Genomic DNA, 27,307 nt, shown 5'->3' on the forward strand with positions numbered 1-27,307 from the left:
CTCACCCAAACACTCATCACAGGAGTCTTCCCTCAAACAGCTTGGTCCTTCTCCCTCCTCATAGGCTGGGAGCATCCCCTGGAGACAGCAAGGACTGTATTATAAAGGTATGTTATCCAATGCAGGACATCGAGGCTGCTTAAAAAATAATTAAGCGAGGGCGTGAACAAAGGAATGTAAGACGTAACAGAAAACATACGTGTCTCATGCATAAGAATTATTCTACAGAAGCTGTTTCCCATTTGAGACAAAATAAGAAACACTTGTTGAGTGGATGGATGGGCTTCCTCCAGGGCCGCAGGGGGTGGGCACCCGTGTGGGAGCTGGTCTTGGTCTCTGTAGACATCATCTCTCTGGGTCACTGCCCTGGGGGCATGGTGGGCAGGGCTCCAGTCTGAGGACCTGTAGGCAGGAAGGGCCATAATAAAAGATATTCTGTCCTCACCATGGTTTGAACCCCAGGGAAAGCACTTTTTTCCCTTCTGTCTGGGTCTCCATCTCTTAACCTCTAAAATGGCTAGCCCTTGGGGCCAGGGTTTCAAAGGCTGGTATAGAAAGTTTGCCTCAGATTCAAAATCCAGATTTCCTGACCCCTGCTTCTGCTCTAAAGCATCCCACTCTTGAGGGTGGGCTCAGCAATCTGCATCTTTTTTATTCTTTTAATTAATTTATTTATTTTTGGCTGCGTTGGGTCTTCGTTGCTGCGTGCAGGCTTTCTCTAGTTGCGATGAGTGAGGGCTACTCCTCATTGCAGTGCGCAGGGCTCTCATTGCAGTGGCTTCTCTTGTTGCAGAGCACGGGCTCTAGGCTCGCGGGCGCAGTAGTTGTGACTTGCAGGCTCTAGAGTGCAGGCTCAGTAGTTGTGGCGCACAGGCTTAGTTGCTCCACGGCATGTGGATCTTCCCGGACCAGGGCTCGAACCCATGTCCCCTGCATTGGCGGGCGGATTCTTAACCACTGTGCCACCAGGGAAGCCCCAGCAATCTGCATCTTTAACAAGGATTTTAATGTAACCTAACTTCTGAGGGTTCTTAGTTTGGGTGCGTGTTGGAAGCACCCAGGGAGCTTTCAGCAAATGCTGGCCCATGCTGTGTGCTTTGATTCAGTGGGGCTTCCACGGGGGGCTTTTTTACAAAGCTTTCCGCAAAATCATCACAGTCTGTCTAGCACCATTTTACAAATTGCAGAGAAGTGCCCCCTCTGGTGGGCCACAGCCTCTTGCCAGGGTACAGGGCTTGGGGAGAGCAGCATGGGGTGGGTTTCAGCCCCTTCCCCACCTCAGCCAGGTCTCTTGTGCAGTGAACAGTGTGCACAGCTGTGCATGGTATCTCTGGCTCCCAGGTGGTTCCAGTGCACACCCCAGTTAGGAAGCAGTGACAAGTGTGGCTGTTAATAACCTTTGAAGGCTTTTGGGCAGAAGTAGACAGAGTAGTGTGTTCAGATTCACCTGGGGCAGCTTGTAGACCAGACTGGGGACAGCTGAGAACAGGGCATCCACAGAGAAGCTGTTTTACACTGGCCTAGGTGGGAGGAGATTGGAGCTGATCTGTTGTGGCAGCAAGGAAAGAGAAAGGATAGTCCTGAGCTGTGTATAGAAGTAATAAAGTGGATGTGCCAACCCAGGGGGAGAGATTAGTAAGCAGATGCCCCCTGAAACAGGACTGCGTGAGCCCACAGAGCACTCCAGGGTGCTGCGCTGGGGAAGGGTCCTCTCTCAGACCCTGTCTCTTCATCTGTGGCCAAGGGAAGTTCAATGTCCCTGGAACAACTCTCAACCAAGGAGAGGCAGGTGTTGGCGGAGAGGTGACCCAGCTTTCTCATCCCCACTCCTTCAGGGAGCACCTAAGGTCACCTCCCAAACTACTCGAACCCCAGTCCTTGTCCCAGAGTCTGCTTTGGTGGGGATCCAGACAATGGGGCATGTTAATGGGTGGATCTCCAGCTCCAGAAAAGTGTGTCCTCACTAAGACAGGAGCCCTCAAATGCATCGGCTGTGTATATCTTTTTCTGGAGGGCAGAGAGCACAGGAAGTTGGTCTCCATGGGTCAACATCATATGTTTCCTGAGTGGGTGGGTCAGTGATGTGGAGCGGGGCTTCTCAAATGGTCATGTGCACAGAGGTTACCTGGAGATCTGCTTAATATACAGATTCTAACTCAGCAGGTCTGTGTGGGACCTGAGAATCTGCATTTCTAACAAGCTCCCACGTGATGCTGATGCTGCTGGTCCAAGGACCACACTGAGTAGCAAGGCCCTTAGCAGCAAGGTCCTTCACAAATGAGTTCTAAGGCTGCGGGGGTACAAGTGGGCTGGTAGGTGGGATGGAACTCTTCACTGTAAGTACATTTCTAATATCAAGATTCCTGGCCAGGCTTTTAATAAGTACTCCTCATACACTTGACTCCTACAAAACCTTTTCATCCAAACACCACTCATAAATTGTTTTTATGCCATGATGTTAAACTCTTTCTGATCATTTCAGGAGAGGTCGCCACCTTGTAGAGTTTTCATCCAGCCTGTAGGGCAAAGGAAAAAATGATAGAAAATCAAAATAATTTGATTCATGAGATGGAATTCAACTTTGAATTCTAGTATGTTGATCAAGAATTTGCAGGCTCTGGGAAATACTTTTTTTTTAAATCTAAGAATAGAAACCACTTTTTAAAAATCTAAGAATAGGGATATCCCTGGTGGTGCAGTGGTTAAGAATCCACCTGCCAATGCAGGGGACATGGGGTTCGATCCCTGGTCCGGGATGATCCCACAAGCTGCGGCACAGCTAAGCCCACGTGCCACAACTACTGAAGCCTGTGCTCTAGAGCCCGTGTGCCACAACTACTGAAGCCCGCACACCTAGAGCCCATGCTCTGCAACAAGAGAAGCCACCGCAATGAGAAGCCCACGCACCACAACAAGGAGTGGCCCTCCGCTGGCCGCAACTAGAGAAAGCCCGCGCGCTGCAATGAAGACCCAATGCAGCCAAAAATAAATAAATTAATTAATTAATTAATAGTAAAAAAAAAAATCTAAGAATAAGTCATTTGCCTCTGTGTAACAGGAGGAAAAACTTGCTGGATGAAAATCAAATACTTTGATTACTTCTTAAACCTCAGAAGACACAACTTACTGGTCTTTTCACTTTGGGCTTTTCAGTTACAGCTGGTGGATTGATTGATTGATTGATTGATTGATTTTAACATCTTTATTGGAGTATAATTGCTTTACAATGGTGTGTTACTTTCTGCTATATAACAAACTGAATCAGTTATACATAAACATATATCCCCATATCTCCTCCCTCTTGCGTCTCCCTCGCACCCTCCCTATCCCACCCCTCTAGGTGTACACAAAGTACCGAGCTGATCTCCTTTTGCTATCCGGCTGCTTCCCACTAGCTATCTGTTTTACATTTGGTAGTGTATATAAGTCCATGCCACTCTCTCACTTTGCCCCAGCTTACCCTTCCACCTCCCCGTGTCCTCAAGTCCATTCTCTATGTCTGTGTCATTATTCCTGTCCTGCCCCTAGGTTCTTCAGAACCTTTTTTTTTTTTTTGATTCCATATATATGTGTTAGCGTATGGTATTTGTTTTTCTCTTTCTGACTTACTTCACTCTGTATGACAGTCTCTAGGTCCATCCACCTCACTACAAATAACTCAATTTCGTTCCTTTTTATGGCTGAGTAATATTCCATTGTATATATGTGCCACATCTTCTTTATCCATTCATCTGTCAATGGACATTTAGGTTGCTTCCATGTCCTGACTATTGTAAATAGAGCTGCAGTGAACATTGTGGTACATGACTCTTTTTGAATTATGGTTTTCTCAGGGTATATGCCCAGTAGTGGGATTGCTGGGTCATATGGTAGTTCTATTTTTAGTTTTTTAAGGAACCTCCATACTGTTCTCCATAGTGGCTGTATCAATTTACATTCCCACCAGCAGTACAAGAGGGTTCCCTTTTCTCCACACCCTCTCCAGCATTTATTGTTTGCAGATTTTTTGATGATGGCCATTCTGACTGGTGTGAGGTGATACCTCATTGTGGTTTTGATTTGCATTTCTCTAATGATTAGTGATGTTGAGCATCCTTTCATGTGTTTATTGGCAATCTGTATATCTTCTTTGGAGAAATGTCTGTTTAGGTCTTCTGCCCATTTTTGGATTGGGTTGTTTGTTTTTTTGATATTGAGCTGCATGAGCTGCCTGCATATTTTGGAGATTAATCCTTTGTCAGTTGCTTCGTTTGCAAATATTTTCCCCCAATCTGAGGGTTGTCTTTTCATCTTGTTTATGGTTTCCTTTGCTGTGCAAAACCTTTTAAGTTTCATTAGGTCCCATTTGTTATTTTTGTTTTTATTTCCATTTCTCTAGGAGGTTGGTCAAAAAGGTTCTTGCTGTGATGTATGTCATAGAGTGTTCTGCCTATGAACTCTGTTCCTCTAAGAGTTTTATAGTGTCTGGCCTTACATTTAGGTCTTTAATCCATTTTGAGTTTATTTTTGTGTATGGTGTTAGGGAGTGTTCTAATTTCTTTCTTTTACGTGTAGCTGTCCAGTTTTCCCAGCACCACTTATTGAAGAGGCTGTCTTTTCTCCGTTGTATATTCTTGCCTCCTTTATCAAAGATAAGGTGACCATATGTGTGTGGGTTTATCTCTGGGCTTTCTATCCTGTTCCATTGATCTATATTTCTGTTTTTGTGCCAGTACCATACTGTCTTGATTACTGTAGCTTTGTAGTATAGTCTGAAGTCAGGGAGCCGGGTTCCTCCAGCTCCATTTTTCTTTCTCAAGATTGCTTTGGCTATTCGGGGTCTTTTGTGTCTCCATACAAATGGTGAAATTTTTTGTTCTAGTTCTGTGAAAAATGCCATTGGTAGTTTGATAGTGATTGCACTGAATCTGTAGATTGCTTTGGGTAGTAGAGTCGTTTTCACAATGTTGATTTTTCCAATCCAAGAACGTGGTATATCTCTCCATCTGTTTGTATCATCTTTAATTTCTTTCATCAGTGTCTTACAGTTTTCCGCATACACGTCTTTTGTCTCCTTAGGTAGGTTTATTCCTAGATATTTTATTCTTTTTGTTGCAACGGGAAATGGGAGTGCTTCCTTAATTTCTCTTTCAGATTTTTCATCATTAGTGTATAAGAATGCAAGAGATTTCTGTGCCTTAATTTTTTATCCTGCTACTCTAACAAATTCATTGATTAGCTCTAGTAGTTTTCTGCTGGCATCTTTAGGATTCTGTATGTCTAGTATCGTGTCATCTGCAAACAGTGACAGTTTTACTTCTTCTTTTCCAATTTGGATTCCTTTTATTTCTTTTTCTTCTCTGATTGCTGTGGCTAAAACTTCCAAAACTATGTTGAGTAATAGTGGTGAGAGTGGGTAACCTTGTCTTGTTCCTGATCTTAGTGGAAATGGTTTCAGTTTTTCACCATTGAGAACGATGTTGGCTGTGGGTTTGTCATATATGGCCTTTATTATGTTGAGGTAAGTTCCCTCTGTGCCTACTCTCTGGAGAGTTTTTATCATAACTAAGTGTTGAATTTTGTCAAAGCTTTTTCTGCATCTACTGAGATGATCATATGGTTTTTCTCCTTCAATTTGTTAATATAGTTTGTCACATTGATTGATTTGCGTATATTGGGGAATCCTTGCATTCCTGGGATAAATCCCACTTGATCATGGTGTATGATCCTTTAAATGTGCTGTTGGATTCTGTTTGCTAGTATTTTGGTGAGGATTTTTGCATCTATGTTCATCAGTGATATTGGCCTGTAGTTTTCTTTCTTTGTGACATCTTTGTCTGGTTTTGGTATCAGGGTGATGGTGGCCTCGTAGAATGAGTTTGGGAGTGTTCCTTCCTCTGCTATATTTTGGAAGAGTTTGAGAAGGATAGGTGTTAGCTCTTCTCTAAATGTTTGATAGAATTCGCCTGTGAAGCCATCTGGTCCTGGGCTTTTGTTTGTTGGAAGATTTTTAATCACAGTCTCAATTTTAGTGCTTGTGATTGGTCTGTTTATATTTTCTGTTTCTTCCTGGTTCAGTCTCAGAAGGTTGTGCTTTTCTAAGAATCTGTCCATTTCTTCCAGGTTGTCCATTTTATTGGCATAGAGGTGCTTGTAGTAATCTCTCATGATCCTTTGTATTTCTGCAGTGTCAGTTGTTACTTCTCCTTTTTCATTTCTAATTCTATTGATTTGAGTCTTCTCCCTTTTCTTCTTGATGAGTCTGGCTAATGGTTTATCAATTTTGTTTATCTTCTCAAAGAACCAGGTTTTAGTTTTATTGATCTTAGCTATTGTTTCCTTCATTTCTTTTTCATTTATTTCTGATCTGATCTTTATGATTTCTTTCCTTTTGCTAACTTTGGGGGTTTTTTGTTCTTCTGTCTCTGATTGCTTTAGGTGTGAGGTTAGGATGTTTATTTGAGATGTTTCTTGTTTCTTGAGGTAGGATTGTATTGCCATAAACTTCCCTCTTAGAACTTTTGCTGCATCCCATAGGTTTTGGCTCGTCATGTTTTCCTTGTCATTTCTTTCTAGGTATTTTTTTATTTTCTCAGTGACCTCTTGGTTGTTTAGTAGTGTATTGTTTAACCTCCATGTGTTTGTATTTTTTACAGATTTTTTCCTGTAATTATATCTAGTCTCATAGCGTTGTAGTCGGAAAAGATACTTGATATGATTTCTATTTTCTTAAATTTACCAGGGCTTGATTTGTGACCCAAGATATGATCTATCCAGAGAATGTTCCATGAGCACTTGAGAAGAAAGTGTATTCTGTTGTTTTGGATAGAATGTCCTATAAATATCAATCCATCTTGTTTAATGTATCACTTAAAGCTTGTGTTTCCTTATTTATTTTCATTTTGGATTATCTGCCCATTTGTGAAAGTGGGGTGTTAAAGTCCCCTACTTTTATTGTGTTACTGTCGACTTCCCCTTTTATGGCTGTTAGCTTTTGCCTTAAGTATTGAGGTGCTCCTATGTTGGTGCATAAATATTTACAATTGTTATATCTTTTTCTTGGATTGGTTCCTTGATCATTATGTAGTCTCTTGTCTCCTTCTTTGTCTCTTGTAATAGTCTTTATTTTAAAGTCTATTTTGTCTGATATGAGAATTGCTACTCCAGCTTTCTTTTGATTTCCATTTGCATGGAACAACTTTTTCCATCCCCTCACTTTCAGTCTGTATGTGTCCCTAGGTCTGAAGCGGGTCTCTTGTAGACAGCATATATACAGGTCTTATTTTTGTATCCATTCAGCAAGTCTTTGTCTTTTGGTTGGAGCATTTAATCCATTTAAATTTAAGGTAGTTATCGATATGTATGTTCCTATTACCATTTTCTTAATTGTTTTGGGTTTGTTATTGTAGGTCTTTTCCTTCTCTTGTGTTTCCTGCCTAGAGAAGTTCCTTTAGGAATTTTTGTAGAGCTGGTTTGGTGGTGCTGAATTCTCTTAGCTTCTGCTTGTCTGTAAAGGTTTTAATTTCTCTGTTGAATCTGAATGAGATCCTTGCTGGGTAGAGTAATCTTGGTTGTAGGTTTTCCCCTTTCATTACTTTAAATAAGTCCTGCCACTCCCTTCTGGCTTGCAGAGTTTCTGCTGAAAGATCAGCTGTTAACCTTATGGGGATTCCCTTGTATGTTATTTGTTGCTTTTCCCTTGCTGCTTTTAATATTTTTTCTTTGTATTTAATTTTTGATAGTTTGATTAGTATGTGTCTTGGTGTGTTTCTCCTTGGATTTATCCTGTATGGGACTCTCTGTGCTTCCTGGACTTGATTGACTATTTCCTTTCCCATATTAGGGAAGTTTTCAACTATAATCTCTTCAAATATTTTCTCAGTCCCTTTCTTTTTCTCTTCTTCTTCTGGGATCCCTATAATTCGAATGTTGGTGCACTTAATGTTGTCCCAGAGGTCTCTGAGACTGTCCTCAATTCTTTCCATTCTCTTTTCTTTATTCTGCTCTGCAGTAGTTATTTCCACTATTTTATCTTCCAGGTCACTTATGCGTTCTTCTGCCTCAGTTATTCTGCTACTGATTCCTTCTAGAGAATTTGTAATTTCATTTATTGTGTTTTTCATCATTGTTTGTTTGCTCTTTAGTTCTTCTGGGTTCTTGTTAAACGTTTCTTGTATTTTCTCCATTCTATTTCCAAGATTTTGGATCATCTTTACTATCATTAATCTGAATTCTTTTTCAGGTAGAATGCCTATTTCCCCTTCATTTGTTTGGTCTGGTGGGTTTTTACCTTGCTCCTTCATCTGCTGTGTATTTTTCTGTCTTCTCATTTTGCTTAACTTACTGTGTTTGGGGTCTCCTTTCTGCAGGCTGCAGGTTCGTAATTCCCACTGTTTTTGGTGTCTGCCCCCAGTAGGTAAGGTTGGTTCAGTGGGTTGTGTAGGCTTCCTGGTGGAGGGGAGTGGTGCCTGTGTTCTGGTGGATGAGGCTGGATCTTGTCTTTCTGGTGGGCAGGATCACGTCCGGTGGTGTGTTTTGGGGTGTCTGTGAACTTATTATGATTTTAGGCAGCCTCTATGCTATGGGTGGGGCTGTGTTCTTGTCTTGCTAGTTGTTTGGCATAGGGTGTCCAGCACTGTAGCTTGCTGGTCGTTGAGTGGAGCTGGGTCTTAGCGTTGAGATGGAGATCTCTGAGAGAGCTTTCACTGTTTCATATTATGTGGGGTCAGGAAGTCTCTGGTGGACCTATGTCCTGAGCTCGGCTCTCCCACCTCAGAGGCACAGGCCTGACACCCGGCTGGAGCACCAAGACTCTGTCAGCCACACAGGTGGTCTTGCTAAAGCCAGGCCGCCTGCAGCAGCCTGACCAATGGAGTATTCAAATTGGAAATGTTGCCTTAGCACTGGGTGCTAGAGGAGATCTCCATCGCTCCATACCAGAAATAAAGTATGGACAGCTCCAGCCTGAGAGGCTTGTCTGCTCACCTGCTGGGGTGGATGGGGGCTGGGATGGTGGGTTTATTTTTATTTATTTGTTTGTTTAGATTCTTAAGTTTGTTTTCCTGCCATCCCGAAGGGGGGCAGTCATCAGCATTTGGGGAAGTGTTTTGATTTGTCTTCATCTTGGGAAAATACAAAGATTAGGGGTTGATGTAATGCACAGGAGGGGCATGTTACAGGAATAAGCTTATTCAAGTCATTTCTGATTTGTGTTGGTTTTTTTAAATGCAATATTATTTTTACTCATTTTAAAGCATCCTTAGCACCAAGAGGACTGTTTGGGAGGAGCCTCCCTTGTCTCCACTTTGATAAGAAAATTGCTCCTCCTGGGACAGCTGACTTCCCACTGCCTGTGATGGGTACACGGTTGTTCAAAGTGCACGCTCCAAATTCAGCACTCCTTAGCTTCGGGGGAGATTCTGGCTTTAACAGTTATGTGGTTCATCTGTCTCAAACATTTGTTTTGACTCTAGCTCCTGCTTGCTTTACTTTTTTAAGCTTGGAAAGAACAAACCCAGAATAGTCTGGGCCTTCACTTCCAAATGGGGGTTTAGACAAAAGTTTAAAAAGGCACTTGCTTTGTAGCACTTGCCTTGGAACCCCCACATGTGCCGGTAATCACCTCTATTCCCTCAGACTGCTGGTTGCCAGCCCCTATCCGGCAGGGCCTGTAAACCGCTACCCCAGCCTTGCCAGGCCATCAGCCACGATTGGCATCTGTCCTGGCATTCCTTGTGCTCCAGGTTCCTTAAAGCCCGCGCGCTTCATTCATTGGGTTTATGCTGCTCACCTGCTCAGGCTCAGTTTCTGTGGGTTCTTTGGGGGATGGGGAAGAGGGGACCTTGTCTGTGCCTTGTTTGGGGTTCCTCGCCTCAGGCCCCCTCTGGTCCATTCTTAACATTGGCAGCTGGGAAATCCTGGGCAAGTGCTATAACTTCTCTGTGTTCCAGTTTCCTCCTTGTAAAATGGGCATAAAAAGAGGAGCTACCTGGCATGTAACAAGCTATTACTGAGTAGGGGCCATCTGTGGACTCCATCTTTACAACCATCCACACTGGCAGGCCAGCCCCAGTCCTATAAGGCAGGTGTTATGGCTTCATTTTTCAGGTGAGAAAATGGAGGCTTGTAGAAAGGCCAGCCTGTTTGTCTGATGACCCATAGCTGTTACATATCCGAGCAAATCAATTGGGACACCGATGCCAAAGCTTGTGCACTTTCTATGCTGCAAGCCCGTGTGCTTTTCTGCATGCTGAGGAATTCCATGGGCCCTGTCCCAAAGGATTCCTCTCTAGGAATAGCACTGTTTTTTCTGGTGAGGCTCAGGCTGACTCATCCTTGAGTGGGGCCAATAAAGTATTTCCGGGGAATAAACTCTTTCTATTAACTCACTAGGCCAGGTTATTGAGAACCCCTGCTCACCTTTGACTCCTCAGTTAATTAGAGAATTTGGGATCAAGTGCTTCCAAAATTTACCTGAATTCTCTATTAACTGAGTTAACACAGAGCTTATCAGGTCACAGGGGTCACACCTCACGTGGCTGGAAGAAAGGAAGGGGTCCTTAGATGAATACCAAGCTTCAGTCTGACATAGAACATGAAGGGTCATCTTAGTTTGACAAACACAGGAGGAAGTAGCAAATGGGAAGGTAAACTTCACACTCTCCCTGGAGCCCAGCATTAAGCCCTGACCAGATTTGCAGATTTGCTGCTCCCACAGGGCACTGCGTTGGTGGTCAGAGAAAGTGTGGCTCCAGAATAAAATCGAATGCTGTGTGATTGGGAGGAAGGAGCCTGAAGGCCAAGGAGGCTCACTAACTTCATGATCGGATTTCTTCCTGCCAGCCACACTGCATATTACAAGCAGGGCTAGAGCTTGGCTCCGCTGGCCAAGCTCCCAGGGCCAGGACAGCTGAGGTATGTCTGGAAAAGAGAGGGCCTTTGCCAAGGCAAGCATCTCCCATGCCAGGCAGACCAGCAAGTAAGCTGCCTCTTGAAGTCCCTTCATCTGAATCCCCGAGGAGCCAAGGCTTGTTGAAGTACTAAGTGCAAACTCAGGAGCTACTGAGTGCCCGGTACTGAGAATATAGAGACGAACGTGCAGAAACCAAGTAGGCTTTCATCTTGTGTTCTAAAAAAAATGTTAATTGATGTTTTTCTGATCCTGAGAGTAATGTGTCTTAATAAAAAAAAAAATTTAGAAAATTTAAGCTGAATCACTCAATCTCTGGGGAGAAACCTTGATAGCATTTTATGGAATTGGATGTGTCTGCTAGCCAAGGAAAAGTGGGACTGGGAAAAAGGCCAGTTTTGTGAATCTTCTTAAAATAGGGTCCAGAATTTCATATTAAAATTTTTTCTTTAAGTTTTGATTGGGACTTTACTTGAAAAATGAAACTAAAGATTATGAATATAAGTTTATGTTATTCTACACTTAACAGCTCTTGTAATATTGTAATTATAATGGTCAAGGATACTTAGACCCAAGGCAAAAGTTTATTTGCTTTATTAGCATCTTTAAAATAGCAGTGCATTAATTTCTGAAATGAAAGAAGTAACTGAGTGCTGGGTAGGCAGCTTTTGGACGTGAATATTCCTATTATAAGGTAACATTCTTTGCTTCATATTTTGCCTTTTTTTTGTTTTTAGGACAATCACAGAAAGGTCGTTTTTATGATGGTACATTTTTCCCAAACGCTTCTCTTGATCTTTTAAATTTAAAGCCTTATCTTCTCAAGCATCTTAAAGTGTTATCATCCAAGGATAATTTTGACTTCTTCAACAGTTAACTGATCTAACTCTGCCAGATCCAGACTTAATTAGAGGCTTTGAGTGGTTTGAGCAGTTTCTGAGCATCACTTTCATTGATTTCATGAAAGCCTGCACCTTTGCAACAGGTTTTAGTAGATTTGCACTGCATCTGAGTTGGATAATCAGATTCTACACTGTCTGGCAATCAGGGACAAAGGGTAGACAGTCTATTCACTGGTCCACATTCCCTGTCAGCTGAGAGCTGGTAATCATAAGTCTTGCAACAGTGCTGAAGGTAAGTTCTCCAAGCTAAAGTCAATGTAAGCAATGATTGAGGCACAGAAGGAATCAGAGCCAAGGAGAAGCCTTGTCCCTAGAATCTCTCCCATGTACCTCCTGGTGGGGTACCATGTGCCTGGCGGAGGTACAAAGCACCCTCCCCCCACTAGATCACTATTCCTGATGCTGTCTAAAGCCAGGGCACAGCTAGTTTAGCCACATCACCCCAACATTCATTTTTTAAAGGTTCCCTGAGACTTCTTTGACTACAGGATGCCTGCCTGACTATGGGGAGTGGGGGTGGAGGTGGGCGGGGGTGGTACCTAGCTCCATAGTGACCCTGTTTTTTAAGGTTATGCCCCAGGCAGGATCTAAAACCAGAGCATAGGGGGTGCTGATACTGCTTTGAGATTAAGTGCTCCCCTGATGGGGGCAGCTATGCTGACTTTATAACCAGTAGTTAGAAAGTTTTTCCTTTGGTTAGTATGGATTTGAACAACATTCGTTAGCATGTGAGGGTTCCCCTTCCATTGCCTCTCCCCACCTGGGAACAAATGCCCAGTACTTAACAGAAGCTCTCAGTGCCAGCAGCCTCATCTATAAAGAGTATTGTCTGAGGTCAGGTTCACCGGAGAAGAACCTGAGATGGGGATTCCTGGGCAAATGATTTACTGCAGAAATGCTCTTGGGAGAAAAAGAGTGAAGGGAACAGAATGGGGCAGAGGACAGAGGCAAACAGGGATGTGCTCTCAGCCTAATCCCACGGGGGCTCTGGAACATGAGTTGCACAGCACAGCTGGTCTCACCTTGAGGCAAAGGGGCAGCCTTTTGCACCCATGTCAATCATAGGCTGCAGAGGAAGGGTGTTATAACCTCCCAGGCAAAGCAGCTCCCATTCAGCCAGGGACTGGAAGTCATCTAGTAAAGGGGTTCTGGGTGCAGCACTTGTGCCGTCCACACCAGCAGTCACAGTGTTTGCTGAAGCCCATGCTCTGGGGGCCTCTTTGCCTCATAGCTGCAGTGAAGAGTGGAAAACGGAATTAAAGCCTTTCAGTCAAGGGGACTTACATAGCCATGGGAGGGCTGTTCTGGTGCTGACGGGCGCAGAAGGGTGATCCATGACATTCCTTCCTGTTGCAGCGTCCAGGAGCGCGAGTCATGACCGTACACTGAGCACTCTCATTCCTACAGAAGTCTTTGGTTTTCACTCTTTTTGCTTGTCCCCCACCCCAAGATCCAACCGGAATTCTGTCATTCCTATTAGACTGAGTAGGGTGGAAGAGAGATGTGGAATAATGCAATAAATGCTGGTTTAAATGTTATTTCCTCGCATTTTGGAATTAACAAAAATAAGGTAGTTCAACAGTTCTCAGGCAATCAAAAGCAGTCTTAGATCAAAGCTGAGTAAACGGAGGTCCCCTCAAGTTCCAGAGTAAATATTTAAAGCCTCAATGAGTCCTTCACATCCATGTAAAACCTGAAGAAGTCTTCGGGGTGATAAATCTTTGAGAACGGATAGACCTTTGACTTAAATAGAAAACCTCTCTCCTGGTTTGAAAGGGATTTCCAGTGAGATATTGAGCTTTGGAACTGGGTTGAGTAATATAATTTATGTATATCCTGGGATGCTCTTGAGAGTAATTACACCAGGACGACAGACTTAAACCAAGACTGTCCCAGGGAGTTAAGGTCACCTAGGCTTGAGCTCGCTGCCTCTAATGCCCACAGGCCAGTTAGCTAGGATTTAGCGTAGCTTGTACTTGGGGCAATTGTGGACATTGCTTCTTGGGTGAGGAATTATAAGGAAGAGGATGGTGACAAGAGGCCACCAACAGTGAATCATTAGGACCAATCTTTGGGCCATGCAGTTCGTGAGACAGCATTTGAGAAATTATTCACTGGTTTTCCTTATTGAGATTGCCGCTGCGTGTTCTCGAGATTCCAAGAGCAGCCCCTCACACTGCCCTGTAAATGTCTGTTTCTCTGCTGGAAGATGTCCCCCTTCTAAGCTGTGAGCTCTTCAAGGACAGGGACTAATGTCATTCAGACCTGTGTCCTCAGTGCTGATCGTGGGAGGTGATGTGATGACTCAGCCACTCAGTGGATGCTCAGGGTCCGTTCCAAATCCTGTGCCATGCCCATATTAGATATGCAAACTTACCTACCACCCACGAGTGTTTGGGGCAAGATGGGTGAAGGAAACCTTGGAGGAAGGGCTGAGGAAAGGTGTTCTTGACAGTGGGAACAACTAGGCAAAAGTGTGGAAAGTGTGGAAATGAGACCAAGAAAAGGATGTTTGTAGAATAGTGACGTATGTGCTGAGAGAGGTAGGGGCCAAATGTATGCCAGTGTTAAGATTTTGAGCTTTATTATGTTCATAATGGAGAGAGGCATTTTAAGAAGATTGCTCAAGCAGCCTGTAGAATGGACCAAAAAAAGGCAAACTCATAGCAGTGGCTCCCAAAGCATTGCACAGTGGAACACTTACTGTATCACCTACCATGTATTGAAAATGCTTATCTCAGGTCCCATAATCTCAGAGTGTACTCAGGGTCTAAGACCACTGGGGCGTGGCCTGGGAATCTGTATTTTTTTAAGGCGCTCCCAAACCAATTTTAATGCAGGAGGTCCCAAGCCCACATGAGGGATGCTGACCAAGGTCACGGAGAACTGTTAGAAAACTTAACAGTCACTGAGATCAATTATCCCCATTGGATATCTAGATTGGATGCTGAAAGATAAGCTACAGTTTCCTTTTATATTTATATATCTCCTATTTTTTATTTCCTTGTATTTCCGGTTGTTTGTGTTGCTGTTGCTTTGTTGCTATTTTCTAAATAAAGTTTTATTGACGTTTAAAAAACAGACAGAAGTACACAAATCATTAGGTGCCCAGCTCAGTGAGTTTTCACAATGATCACACCTGAGAACATCCCCAGCACCCCGAGAACTCCCTTCCACTTGCCACCCGCCAATTATTATCTTGACTTCTAATCCCACAGATGAGTTATTTATTTTTTGTCATTTCTACTTTTTGTGTTTGATAATGTTCATAATATATTAGTGTAATAGTATATGTGTATAACATATAACTAAGTAGGTATGTTGTGGTAAGTGCTCACATTTTTTTTTTTTCTGATTAGACACACAACTTAAACTTTTTTTATTTCACCCATTTACCTGGAAGTGTGGGTCTGGGCTGAGGCGCAGGTCCTAGAAATTGGAGGCGGGAGCATGGGTGACATTTCAGAGCCAGAATCCACACAGGTTGGTTCCTTTTGGCTGCCATTGCTTGTTGCAGAGTTGCCAAGGCCCTCGAGAAGATCAGGGCCTTGGTAGGGGAAGGAGATAGGTTTTAGAGTCAGCCAAGAATGACCTTGAGGAAGTCACATGACCTCATTGAACTCCAGCACTCCAGCTTCTAGACATTCAGCCAGTGCTAGTTCTGTTCTGTGCCTTCTCCTTTTCCCAAATCTGCAAACATTCTGTCTCCCCTCAGAAGTCTTGATTTGGCCTCAGTGACTCGGAGAGGCCCTGTGGGTTATGAAGAGCCTCCTGCTTTCCTTTGACTTTGGTTGTAAACCATGTGTGCAGGTGGAAAGATGGCAGCTCCCTGCGGCCCCTTTCCTGGTTTTCTCATGCCTGGCTGTAGAGTCCAGCCCAGGCCAGCTATGCTGGGAGCCCTCTCCTTGCCCTTGCATCCACCCCCACCCTGGGAAGGCTTGCTGAGGGTGTAGCTCAGCCCTCATTGCTTCATGCTGTAAAGAATCCCTGTGTTTTCCTTGGTGCGATTTTCTTAGCGTTTATTTTTCCTCAACTAGTAAGGTTTCGAAAGGCAAGATTAGGGTGTGAGCCAGAAAGGCAACTTGGATGCCTTTTAATGCAAACCTAAGGAGGCATCCAGCTCACGTGTGGGCTGTCCCGTTTCACCAGGAGAGCACTGGGGTTCAGAGCCAAAGGGTTGATTAAGAATGAAGAGTGTTCTTACTAATAAGAACCTGCTGTATAAAAAAACCAAGTAAAATAAAATCCAAAAATAATAATAATAATTGCTTTTTTAAAAAATCACGTTTTTAACTCTTTTTATCCCTACATCTTCCAAACTTTTTGACCCCAAAACCCTTTTTTAAAATGTAATACCCACAGAACTAATGTTTCACGGAACACAGTTAGGGAAACTCTGATATACAAGAACAAACATGAAAAAAAAAAAAAAAAAAGAATGAAGAGTGGTTTTGTCCTCTGCACTGTCTTCCCAGAGAACCTCTGGCAAGGGTGGCGGGGGGGCGAGTGGGCAGTCAGAGGAGGATGGGGACTTGGCCTGTCAGAGACTCCTCATTCCAGCACAGCCAATAGTGGCTGTTGTCTGAGAACTTCCTTAAAGCAGGACCATGTCTGCTGAAGCCTGGATTTGCCTCCCTGGGGCTCCTCCACACACCTGTCCTGGTGCAGCCAGCCCATCTGTTGGTACTTTTTGTCTTTCAGGAGGAAATGGGCATTTCCTGTGAACTGCTGGAATCAGACTTCCTCAAATGCAGTGTGGGATTCCCTTTCATGAGGTCGAAGTCGAAGGTAAGGGGCAGGGACGGGGCACTTCCTTGGCAGCGCCCCCGGCCCTTCCCACCAGCCACTCATTCTGCAACTGCCTCCCCGAGGTTTCGTCCACACCCCACTGCAGCGGGGTGGCCAGCAAAGCCCTGCCTGGGCACAGCCAGCCCTGTCCATGGCCATCTCCAAGTCTGTTCCGGGGGCTGTGGACATGTGGTCCTTCCCCTTGATCCACGTGACATACCGCAGATGTGAGACACACGCCACGGCCTTTGTACTTTGTCAAGCACCATCTGGTTGGCCTCTTAACATTTTATTTTCTGGGACATCCCATGCCACTTTGAGTCCCTGGAACAACATAGGAGAAGATGTGGTCTGGGCTAGTGATCTACAGTCCTGGCTGTTGCCCCCCGGGAACTCACAATTTTTTGAAGAGACCTCTTAAAATATAAATAATTGTATTGCACTTCATTTTTTCAGAAAAGTACAAGAAAGTACAGTCACTTTGGTATTTATAAGGAGCCAGATTTTCTAAGCTCAAACAATAATATGGTTTAGCATATTCGGAGATTCATGGAACATTCTAGTATGTGCCATCATTATAAAGAGATGCAAAGACGTAGAAGATGTGATTTTTGGAGGTAAAACTAGACTCTAAAAGACCAGTTCCACCTTTTTAAATGGAAGCTGTTTTCCCTGCTATGATTTGAAGGAAATTTTATATTCCTTTGTCTACCTTTTTTCCCTTCCTAAAAAAAAAAAAAAAAAAGAAAGTTTAATCCTTTTATCCTGCCTATGTCATAGAATTGGATCATTTTAATCTCTAAGGCTTTTTGGTCTCGGTACATAGTAGCTGTTTTGCAAACCAGTTGTGAGAATGTTCTAGTAAGGAAGATTTGCTCATTTCTTAGCAAATCACTTGAATCCCTCAGCCTCGTTGAATGTACCTGCTCCAAACTGTGGTGGCTCTTATATCTGTGATTCCTCAGCCTTTTTTCTGGCTCTGATCCTCATTCTGTCCACATTCATCCCAGGAGAAGGGAAGCCCCAAGTGGTGGCTGCCCTCAGGAAAGCTGGCAGAATATGGGCCAAGTCCTGTGAGATTCCAGGTAGGGTGAGGATGCAGCAGGAGGACCCTGAATGCTGGGCATCATTGCCTGTAGTAAAATGTGGCACGCACATGCAGACACACACACACACACAAATTTTATTGAAATCTTTTGAGCAACAGGAAATAGACTTAATTGAAACACTTTAAAAGTAGCCATTTTGTTGTAAAATCCAGCCTCCCTCCCTCAAACCTAAGGTGCGTCTTGCTAGTTTTAAAGATACTTTAAAAGGAAAACTTATCATTGCAGATGGATCCAGGAATACTTCCCATAGAGAGAAAGTGAATAAATGAATACAGTGAAAATAAAGTAATCTTGACTTATGGGGCCTTAAATTTTGTTAAAATTCATTCTCTCTCAAAATAGTCACAGAGCCAACAGAAGTATGGATGTTGGATGTTGGATTTTTCTTCCAGCTTGGTAATGTCACTGCCTTCCTCCACATACGGAAGTCAAGGCCTGTAGCAAGGCTGGTCCTGGAGGCAGGGCTCTGGGGGTGAGTCCCTGGAGAAAGCCCCAGAAGCGACCCAGCAGGGATGGGGCTCCCTCTATCCACAGCCCGGCTTGTCCTCCCCTGCCCTCAGACCCTGTGGGTCATCAGGCTCCAGACCACCTGCTAAGCCTCATGACCACACTATCTGCTTACTTCGCTGGCCGTATGTTTCTGTCTCTCATGACCAGCCTGCCCGGTCCCTGACCTTCTGTTCTCCCAGGCCTCTGGCTCTCATTTTGGCTTTGTGCCCAAATCTTTTGCTTCTTACCTCACTTTGATCTTTAGAACGCTTAATTCAGATCTCCTGCCAGTTCAGACTCTCTGCTGCAATGAGACCCTTGACTTTCCCTTCCTTTGGGTCCTCCAGCTCTGTTTCCTGTCCTATCTTCATGACCCACCCTCACTGTAAGCTGACAGGTCTCACTGCAACAGAAATTTCTGTCTAGAAAGGGATGCCCAGCATCCACTCTAGTTGATGGTCCAATGTCGTGATCCAGCGTTCATTACTTTCAGGTAGCATTCAGTTCAGTAGAATCCGGTGTTGCAAAGTTAGACCATTGCCTAGAATTCGTCATAAAGGAACAAAATGACATCATAAAGGAACAAATATTTAGATATTAAATAAGTCATAGACTCTCAGAACTTGATGGAATTTAAGGATCATTTTGTCCACCCTCTTCTTTTTTATTGAAATGCAAAGAGATCGAGTATCTTGGCCAAGATCACATAGTTTGTGGTAGAGCCTGGCTCTATAAGCCCTACCCGAGGGGTCCTTCCTGATTCCCACACTTGCCTGGTGTGTATATGGTGAAAACCATTTGCTTGGAACAGTGTTCCCCGAATCACAGGGTGCCCACCACTGGGAGTACCTGAGATGATTTTGGGTGGCTCATGAGATGATTTTAGGTGATACATGGACATAACACTAAACCACGTTGACTCTAACGGTGAGAAATTTATTACCTTTTCAATACTCTTTCAATCCTAACTTTTTGCGGGAGAAATTCTCCGGTAGCTCTACAATATCTCTAACACCTCCCTATCAGTCGTTAATCTCCCTTTTATCAAAATAGAGCAGACCTTAGGCCCAGAGCCTTCAGCAAGCAACAGAATTCAACACCCCTTTGTTTCCGTTATGTTTATTTTTATGATGACCTCCTCTTTATGGCAAGTGATCCTGGATTCCCATCTGTGATAGTGATATAAATTCTTCTCTTTAAAATAGTCTTTAAACAGCAAGAGTGAGGCAATAAAAATACAAAGTACATATCACAGGTGATATGATAAGCAGATGTGGCAAAAACTGGGATGATGGTGTGTGAGTGAAATTTAGGAAGTCCTGGTTTAAGAGTTCAAGCGTATCACTTCCTAACGAAAACCTCAGTTGCTGAAAAGGACAGCGTACCTCTCGCCAGAGTGGGCTCTGCGTTTTATTGCTAAAGTTGTATCTCTGGCCTGACCATCAGAGAGCAATGCACACAGAATAAAGCTTGCCGTGCAAATGAGCATCCAGAGGTCATAAACTGCAGAAGATTGTAGTGTTTAAGTTTGGAATGCTGGCTGATGCCAAATGTCACTTTCTTTTCCCATAGTATGAATTCAGCGTGATCTTTGATACAAGCCACCTGTCTGGGGAAGAGGAAGTTCTCAGCTTCATCGTTACTGCTCTGAGGTAAGGGGGATTTAAATTTTTTCCAAAGATGAAAGATTTATGGGACCAAGAAAGGTCATGCCCTGGTCATGCTTTGATGATGATGCCCAAAATGCCGAGGAGGAAGGAACCGCTCAGTGATAAAGCCCCAAACCGCTGCATAGAATCGGGTCTCTCAAGGATGGTGCTTGTCTAGTTCCACTTGTGCAGACACCAGCTCAGACAGAGCTGGGAAGGACTAGGGGTTCATCCAGTCAGAGGTAAATGATTTTACAGCTGAGGAGAGACAGACCTGGAGAGGTCAGGATTCCAGCCCAAGCTTATGTGGTTGGTTAGTTCACAAGTGTCCTCTGTGGTCATGGCTTCTCATGGATGTACCCCAGCATCCCTTGATGCAGGGACAGGGCACCTGCAGCCTGAGGGCCTGGCCAAGCCTGTTGGTGGAGGCCCCCAAGAGATGGTCCTCAAGAGAGGGCTTGTCCTAGGAGCTGAGTGGGCAGATAGGGAAGGGGACAGTGCAGTAGCGATGTCTTCCCTCAGGACTGTGATCCTGCCTCTCTCTCTCCAGTATAGCCAAGGGTGCTTGAGAGAGACTTTGGGGTCATGAGCTGCCTCCACAAGCCAGAATCCAGACGTGCCTTGAAGTGCCATCTGGGTAGCCCTTGGCCGATAGCTGGGCTGGAAGGAGAGGTACTTAGGTGGGTGAATAGGGAGATACAAGCTTTGACTGTATAGGTTGGATACCCAAGGCAACCTTTTTATTTGAATTTTTATTTGGAAATGATTTTAAACTTAACAGAAATGTTTCAAAGAATAGCGCAAGGAACTCCTGTATACCCTTTACCCAGATTCACTCAGTCTTGACACTCTGCCTCATTTATTTTATCATTCTCTTTCTATGTATGATTTTTTCCACTTAACCATCTGAAAGTAAGTTACAGACATCATGCCTCTTTACCCATAAGTATCTCCATGTGTTTCCTAAGAATGAGGCCATTCTCTTAAATAACCCCAGTATAGTTATAAAATTCAGGAAATTTAACACTGATACAATGCTATTATCTAATCTCTAGTCCATGTTCCAGTTGTCCCAAAAATGACTTTGTAGCCACTTTTTTACTGGTCCAGAGTCTGATCAAGGATCAGGCATTCAGTTACCGTGTCTTATCTCTAGTTGCCTTAATCTCCAAGCCAAACTTTCATGCCAAGGGATCTGAGTCTATCCCAGAGGTGGTCTGGAGATCTGAACCAAACACTCTGAAGCCCAAGGTCAGGCAAGATCCACAGAAAAAAGGTGAGATAACAAAATCAGGAACCTCATGGCTAATGGAGGCCGGGAAAACGGAAGGCCAGACACTGGATGAGCAGACCATGAAACCAGGGGCTGCAAGTCAACCAGAGAAAGGCGATTGTGCAGCCACAGGTTAGCATGCGGCCAAGTCTGGAGACCCACTGAATCCGGGGTACAGAGCGAGGCAAGGGGCTAAGCGTTGTAAAACTAAGGCCCCCACCCACATGGTCACCTCTGAAATGAGGGTGCTCAACCCAAGACTTCCTCCAAGGAGGACTGCACCCTCGGGCACTGAGAAGGAGCTCCTGGTCCCACATTCTGAGAGAGAAGGTCATCTCCCGGACTTTTCAGATGAGCCCCATTGTGCAAGATAACAGGTGCCGGCTCAGCCATCTATCTGACCCCCAGGTAGCAAGGGGTCCTGCTCTGGACCACTCCTCTCAACCCCATTCATGTCCATCAAATGTAAAGCACTGAGCAGAAGCTGAGAGGGAGCAGGGATGAATGAGAGAAAGTCTTCCATCTCAAACCTCATCAAGACAGGGTCAGTCTAGAGACAGAGGCAGACATGGCTCAGTGCAGGAAGTAGGGCAGAACAGCCCAGAGCAGGCACTGTCCCTCACTCATTCTACAAACCTTTGAGCACTTACTACGACCAGCCACTGTGTGAGACAAGGGGAGATACAGCAGGGACCAAAGTTGGTAAAAGCCCTTCTCTTGGGGAGCAGTGTGCTGGCAGCAAAGGTCAGATAATGAACAAATGAACATAAATTTCAGAGGGAGACAGCGCTTTCGCTGGCAAGTGTGAAACTTCATTTTCGTCCCTATTCTCTTTAAGCCCACTTGGGGGGGTTTGTTCTTTCCTTGTCCTTGGAGACAGTCTAGGACAGTCTTGTGCATTCTCAGGTCACTCTTGGTTAATGCAAAGTCCTACAGTCGCTTCAAGCCTCAAAGCAAATTCACAAATCCATAATCAAAGTGTCTCCTGTCCCATGAAATAATCAAAACTTGATTTCAAGTTAAGGCTTCCTCCCCTCTTTCAGGGCAAGGCTGCATGAGGGAAGCCTTTCTCCGGGAATAGTCTAGCTTTCCTCCAGTGGTGCTTCTACTGGCCCTCCCCCTTTCCCTGAGAGCCCCCCAGGCTCACAGCAGGGGTTGTGAGAGGTAAAAGGCAAACAGGAAAGGTCTTACTTACCCGGCACTGCTGCAGGCACTCACTCAGTCTGGGTATGCAGAGCTGGCTCCTCCCCTTTGGGGACCCCCTCCGCCCTCCCACTACTGGGGAGGCTCACCTGTGCTTCCTCCCTCACCACATCTTCCAACCTCAGCCTCTAGGCGGCCAAAGATGCCTTCAGTTCCTGCTGCCGAGACTGTGCCCTGGGACAGGACCAAAGGTGGCCCCACCCTGGCTCTTGCATGTAGATCCCACTCAGGAATCTTTGCCCTGACAGTCTCTGGAAAGGCAGGTGATCCTTGTGGAGTCAGGAGGGGAAAGCCAGCAGCCCCCTCCCCGTACGTTTCCTGGGCCTGCATCTGACTGTCCTGATCAAGGTCCCCTGAAGCTTAACTTAAAAGGCAGTCACCCTCCCCTGACCACAAACCATTTTCTCCAAAATCTGTCTCCAAGAATCCTCCTTTCCCGACTCTTGTTACATCCTTGACATTATAGTTTGGGTTGTTGCCACCAGACATAGTAAATCCTGGTTTAGTGCTTTCCTCTGAATTTTGGCATCTATTATGCCTCAGCCAAAACTTGCATTTTAACACCCTGTCATACTCACCCCAGCCTGAGTGATTCTTGAATTTTCACAAAAACACCAATTAGTCAAAGGTTAGACTAAGATTCTTCCTAAGTGCTGAATCTTTCAACATCACCCTTGGTCCATTCTTGCCTCTTACTAATTAATGGCTTTGCCCCCAAAGCCTGAAGTCACTGGGCATTTGGGAGGTTCAGGTCAGGCCCCAACAAATACAACCCAGCAGTAGACAGCAGCAGGACTGGTGGGGCACACACTTAACGAGGCTTTGTTTTATTTTTTCACTGGAGTCCTTCCTCAGTCTCAATGTTATTTAAAACTCACAGAATTAAGATTAATTTTTGTTTGGGAACCACTGTGAAGCTGGAAGTACACATTTTCAGAGCCCCTCAATCCACCACCACTGTAGCATATTTTTGCATTTAATGCTGCTTTCTCTATTTTTTTTTTTAGCACTTTCCTTAATGTTTTAGAGAATGTTCTTTCTCCTAAAAATGAGAGCACAGCACGTCACAGTGGTTGTTTGACCCTCTTTACCTTGTGTTGTCATATCCATCCTCCACTCCAAAGGTGATGACTTTCTGGTCTTTAGTTCAGCACTAGTGGGACAAACACTAATTATATCCTACATATTGCAATAGGACATGCAAACCAGATGGAAATAAGAACCACAGTGAATGTTAAAATACAGCCCAGCAATCCCCCAACTCCTGCACAACTTTCCAGTGCAGCATGGCTCCCGCTGTCTTGTCAGGGTAGCATTGCCACAGGAATAATAGCATTTCAACACAGATGACAATTGTCTGAGCTTGCCAGCTTTGAAATCGTGCAAGATGTGATTATTTTTTATTCACACTATTTTCAATATCACATCATTCATGTTTACATAAAGCATGGCTGTGATCTAATAGAAACACATGCAAAGCATAGAGAAGGTAGACTTTGTTCCCACTGCTAGAATCCAGAAGGGCTTCAGTGGGGAGGTGGCATTTACACAGAGGAGTCTGGTTTTGGGCTGAAGAAGCCTAGGCACAGTGGTGAGGATGTGCATGGCACAGCCTGCTCTGTCACACCCATGTGACTGGTGGGCATTGAAGTGCGTTGGGGATTCCTGACCATCTCAGAGGAAGGGTGGGGGACATACAAGGGCAGTAGAAGGAAGATGAGGCTGAAAGAGGAGATTGGGCTGGGCCACGGAGGGCCTTGAAAGCCTCAGCTGCATTCCCCAGGCAGTGGGGAGCCACTGAAAGTTTTTGAAGAGGGGAGTGATACAATGCAATGGCTTGCCCACAGAGCACAAGACTGTTGGATTTAATAAAGGGGGGCAGATGCTTATTCCAACCTGAAAATTCTCATTCTCCTGCTGTTTCTAGGATCCACAGAAAACTCACCATTGTTGGGCAGATCTATCAGTGTGCTGTCTGGGTCTCTCAACACCTGGAGCAGCTGATATTCATGGGAAGGAACATTTGGGCAGGAAATATGACATGGAAGAGACTTTTCCTTGTCAAAAAGAGGAAACTCCACCTACTTCCCAATCCCATTTAGGGCTAATCAGAGGTGTCAAAGAAGGGGAGCAAACAACACAATGGCAGAAACTTTATCTACTAGAATCTCATGTCCATAGACCAGTGGTGTTCTGATCTTAGGTGCCCACTGGAATCACCTGGGAGCCTTAAAAACTACCGATGCCTGGTCCACCCTACAGGGATCCTCATCTAATTTGTCTGGGGTGAGATCTGGGCATTGGGATTTTTTTAAAGGTTCATCAGATGATTACTCTGTGTAGTTCCTTGCTCTATACTGGGCACATTTTCAGTCAACACACATCTGTTAAGCACCTACTATTTACCAGATGCAGTGCTGGGCATATAAGAAAACGCTAATAACTTAATCAAAGAACATCCCTTTATGTACATTAATATTTCTGTATAGCATTAGGGAACACCTCGTACTGGTCGCTTAAATAATTAAATATCAGAATCTTCTAATTTCTTGAATCACAGATGTTTAGGAAGCTGTGTTATCTATTAAACTTGCAGCAGAATATTTCAGGCACCCATTTCTCTGCAGACTTTGGTGAAAATCTGGTCTTACTGTCCCAGAGGGCACCCACAGCACTTGATTCCCTACTGTGACGGAAAGATCCTTAAAGCTCCTTATCTTGAAAGCCACAGTTAAAATACCAGTCGTCCTTTTCTTCCCGTCACCACCCTTTGAAGATCTCTTGCCTACTTGTGGATTTAGGAGGACAGAAAGTTGAGACTAAACAGTTTCTCAAGAGCTCCTGTCTCAGCAGCCTGGCTCTGCAGACCATGGGAAGCATCCCAAGTCACGAGCTCGCAAAATAACTGGGGGCCTTTTGATGTTCAGCCTCTTTATCTCAACTTTGCAACTTCACTCAGTCTGGAGCAATCACCCGATGACAGATGAGACTGTTGGGCCAGAGCTGCCAGCGGCCACAGGTGGCTGGACAAATGGCAGGGCACAGGGTGGCGCTTCCATCAGGAACCAATTACTCAGACCTGGCGGGATGCTGGGTGAGGGGAGGGAGTAGGCCCGGGCGTTGCCATCCTCCCATCCATTCAGGAGTCACCTCTGGTTTGCCCTGAGCAGTGATTGTACAGCTTTTATTGTCCCCCCTGGGAAAGGAAGGGCAAGGAAGTGAGGCCAGGTGGGCACCTGATCCTGCTGCTTCTGTAAACTGTGATGGATTCACCCCATATGCGGAAGACAGATGAGGAGTCAGGGGTCAGAGTCACAGAGCACCATTGTTTCAGAACAATAGGAGAGAGGAGGAGAGGAGATGTGAGCTATTGAAGTATGGTTGCGTTCAGCACTCGCTGGTGGGGAGAGGAAGGCAGTGGGGGCGGAGGGAGGGCAGGGAGCCGGCAGGAACTCTGCCCAGGTTCAGGGAATGATGGGTGGGGAGTGGTCCGGATGAGCTGTGTCCAAACCTCAGCGGGCCTTGGGGACTTTTACGTTCCACCCCTGGAGGGTGAACTTAGCTTTCAACTGGGACCCTGTGTTCACTCTTTGTGGTAGAACCAAGTGTAGGTGCTGGGTTCAGCACCATGTACCCAGTAGCCATGCTTTTTCCCAAGGTGGTTGCTTCCCTACAATAACGATCACAATTCATATTTGAAATTTCATAAAGTAGTGAAGGGAAACTAGGTCTTCTCTCTCCTCCTTTTCCTCCTCCTCCTCCCTTCCTCTCCTCTTCCTTCTCCCCTCCCTCAATCCCCCAAATCTGGTATCAGGAGAAGGCATCACAGTTGAAAAGCACTGGTTTTGGAGACTGACCTGGTTGCTGTGGGGGCTTGGGGCAAGTTACCTAATCTGTCTGAGCTGCTTCTTACCTGTCAGGGGTGGGTGAGCCCCTCCCTCCCGGGTTACTCTGAGGACCCAGCTCAGTCATGCTGAGGAGTGTGCCTGGCACATGGTAGCCCTCAACAGCATCAGCCCCCTTGTGTTCACCTTTCCGGAATGACCCTGCAAGACTCCCCATTCTGTGCTTCCTCACCCCGAGGGGGAGGCCCGTATGTGAACCTGCTGGAGCCAGAAGTCCATAACAGGAGCTCCCATGATATTTATCAGGACGGGGTTGGCCAGGACCTCTCTCCTGGGCTTGGTTGTCAGTGGATGATGGGTGATGCCTGTAGATGGAAAACAGCTGCTAAAGTCCAGCAGACCCCTTCCCAGCTGCAGTGCCCTAACCTTGCTGGTCCATTATTCATGGAGCAAGCCTTGCAGAAGCAGCACACACTGTTGGTGCCCACCCATAACCTCTCAGCACTCACCTCCACCACGCACGCACTGGACAGCTCCCGGCTCTCAGCACCTGCCCCTCTGCCTGAGGCTTTTTCTGGCCACACACCCCCCCCACCTGTGCACACAGGGCAGGTGCCAGGGATTTAATGCCCCCTCCCCACCCCCCAGCAGGCCTCAGGAGTCAGTGGATCAGCTCCCATGGCCTCAGTTAGGGAGACTGGGGTTGGTGCTCCACGCTGCCTCCCAGAGTTCCCTGGCCAGACCGAGCCCAGCTGCCCACAGCCCTGACCTCCTGGATCACATGCCCTGATTGCCTGCCTTCCTTCCTGTCTCCCTTCTCCACTCCCCACTCATGTCTTTGTGGGGGGAATACAACTGAGACCATAGGGCACTGGGATTCCATACAGGGACGAAAAACAGAGCGGAGGGTAAAAAGGTGCAGAACGGAGACCTGTTGCAGGGAGGGGAGACGCCCTCTGTGGGCGGGCTGTGCTGACCAGTGTCCCCTCCTCTCTCCCTGCGCAGCGGCAACATGGAGCGCTCTGAGTCCCTGCACGACAACACCCTCACGCTGACGGTGCCGCTGATGCACGAGGTGGACACATCCATCACTGGGTGAGTAGCCGGGACACAGATCTGCCTGGAGCGGAACCCTGTGCTTCTCTCTTATGTTTGCTTGTG

General features: G+C 45.4%; 1 protein-coding gene across 5 annotated transcripts in view; it reads left to right on the forward strand.

Annotated features, from left to right (window-relative positions):
* Nucleotides 1-27,307, forward strand: part of ITGA9 (integrin subunit alpha 9) — a 354,859-nt gene that overhangs the window by 256,774 nt on the left and 70,778 nt on the right. For all 5 annotated transcript variants that reach the window (XM_036868321.1, XM_036868322.1, XM_036868324.1 and 2 more), the window contains exons 19-21: nucleotides 16,492-16,578; nucleotides 19,749-19,828; nucleotides 27,152-27,241. In XM_036868321.1, coding sequence (XP_036724216.1) covers nucleotides 16,492-16,578; nucleotides 19,749-19,828; nucleotides 27,152-27,241 — 257 coding nt within the window. The remainder of the gene's footprint in view (nucleotides 1-16,491; nucleotides 16,579-19,748; nucleotides 19,829-27,151; nucleotides 27,242-27,307) is intronic.

Source organism: Balaenoptera musculus, chromosome 11 (assembly GCF_009873245.2).
Source record: "Balaenoptera musculus isolate JJ_BM4_2016_0621 chromosome 11, mBalMus1.pri.v3, whole genome shotgun sequence".
Lineage (NCBI taxonomy): Eukaryota > Metazoa > Chordata > Mammalia > Artiodactyla > Balaenopteridae > Balaenoptera > Balaenoptera musculus.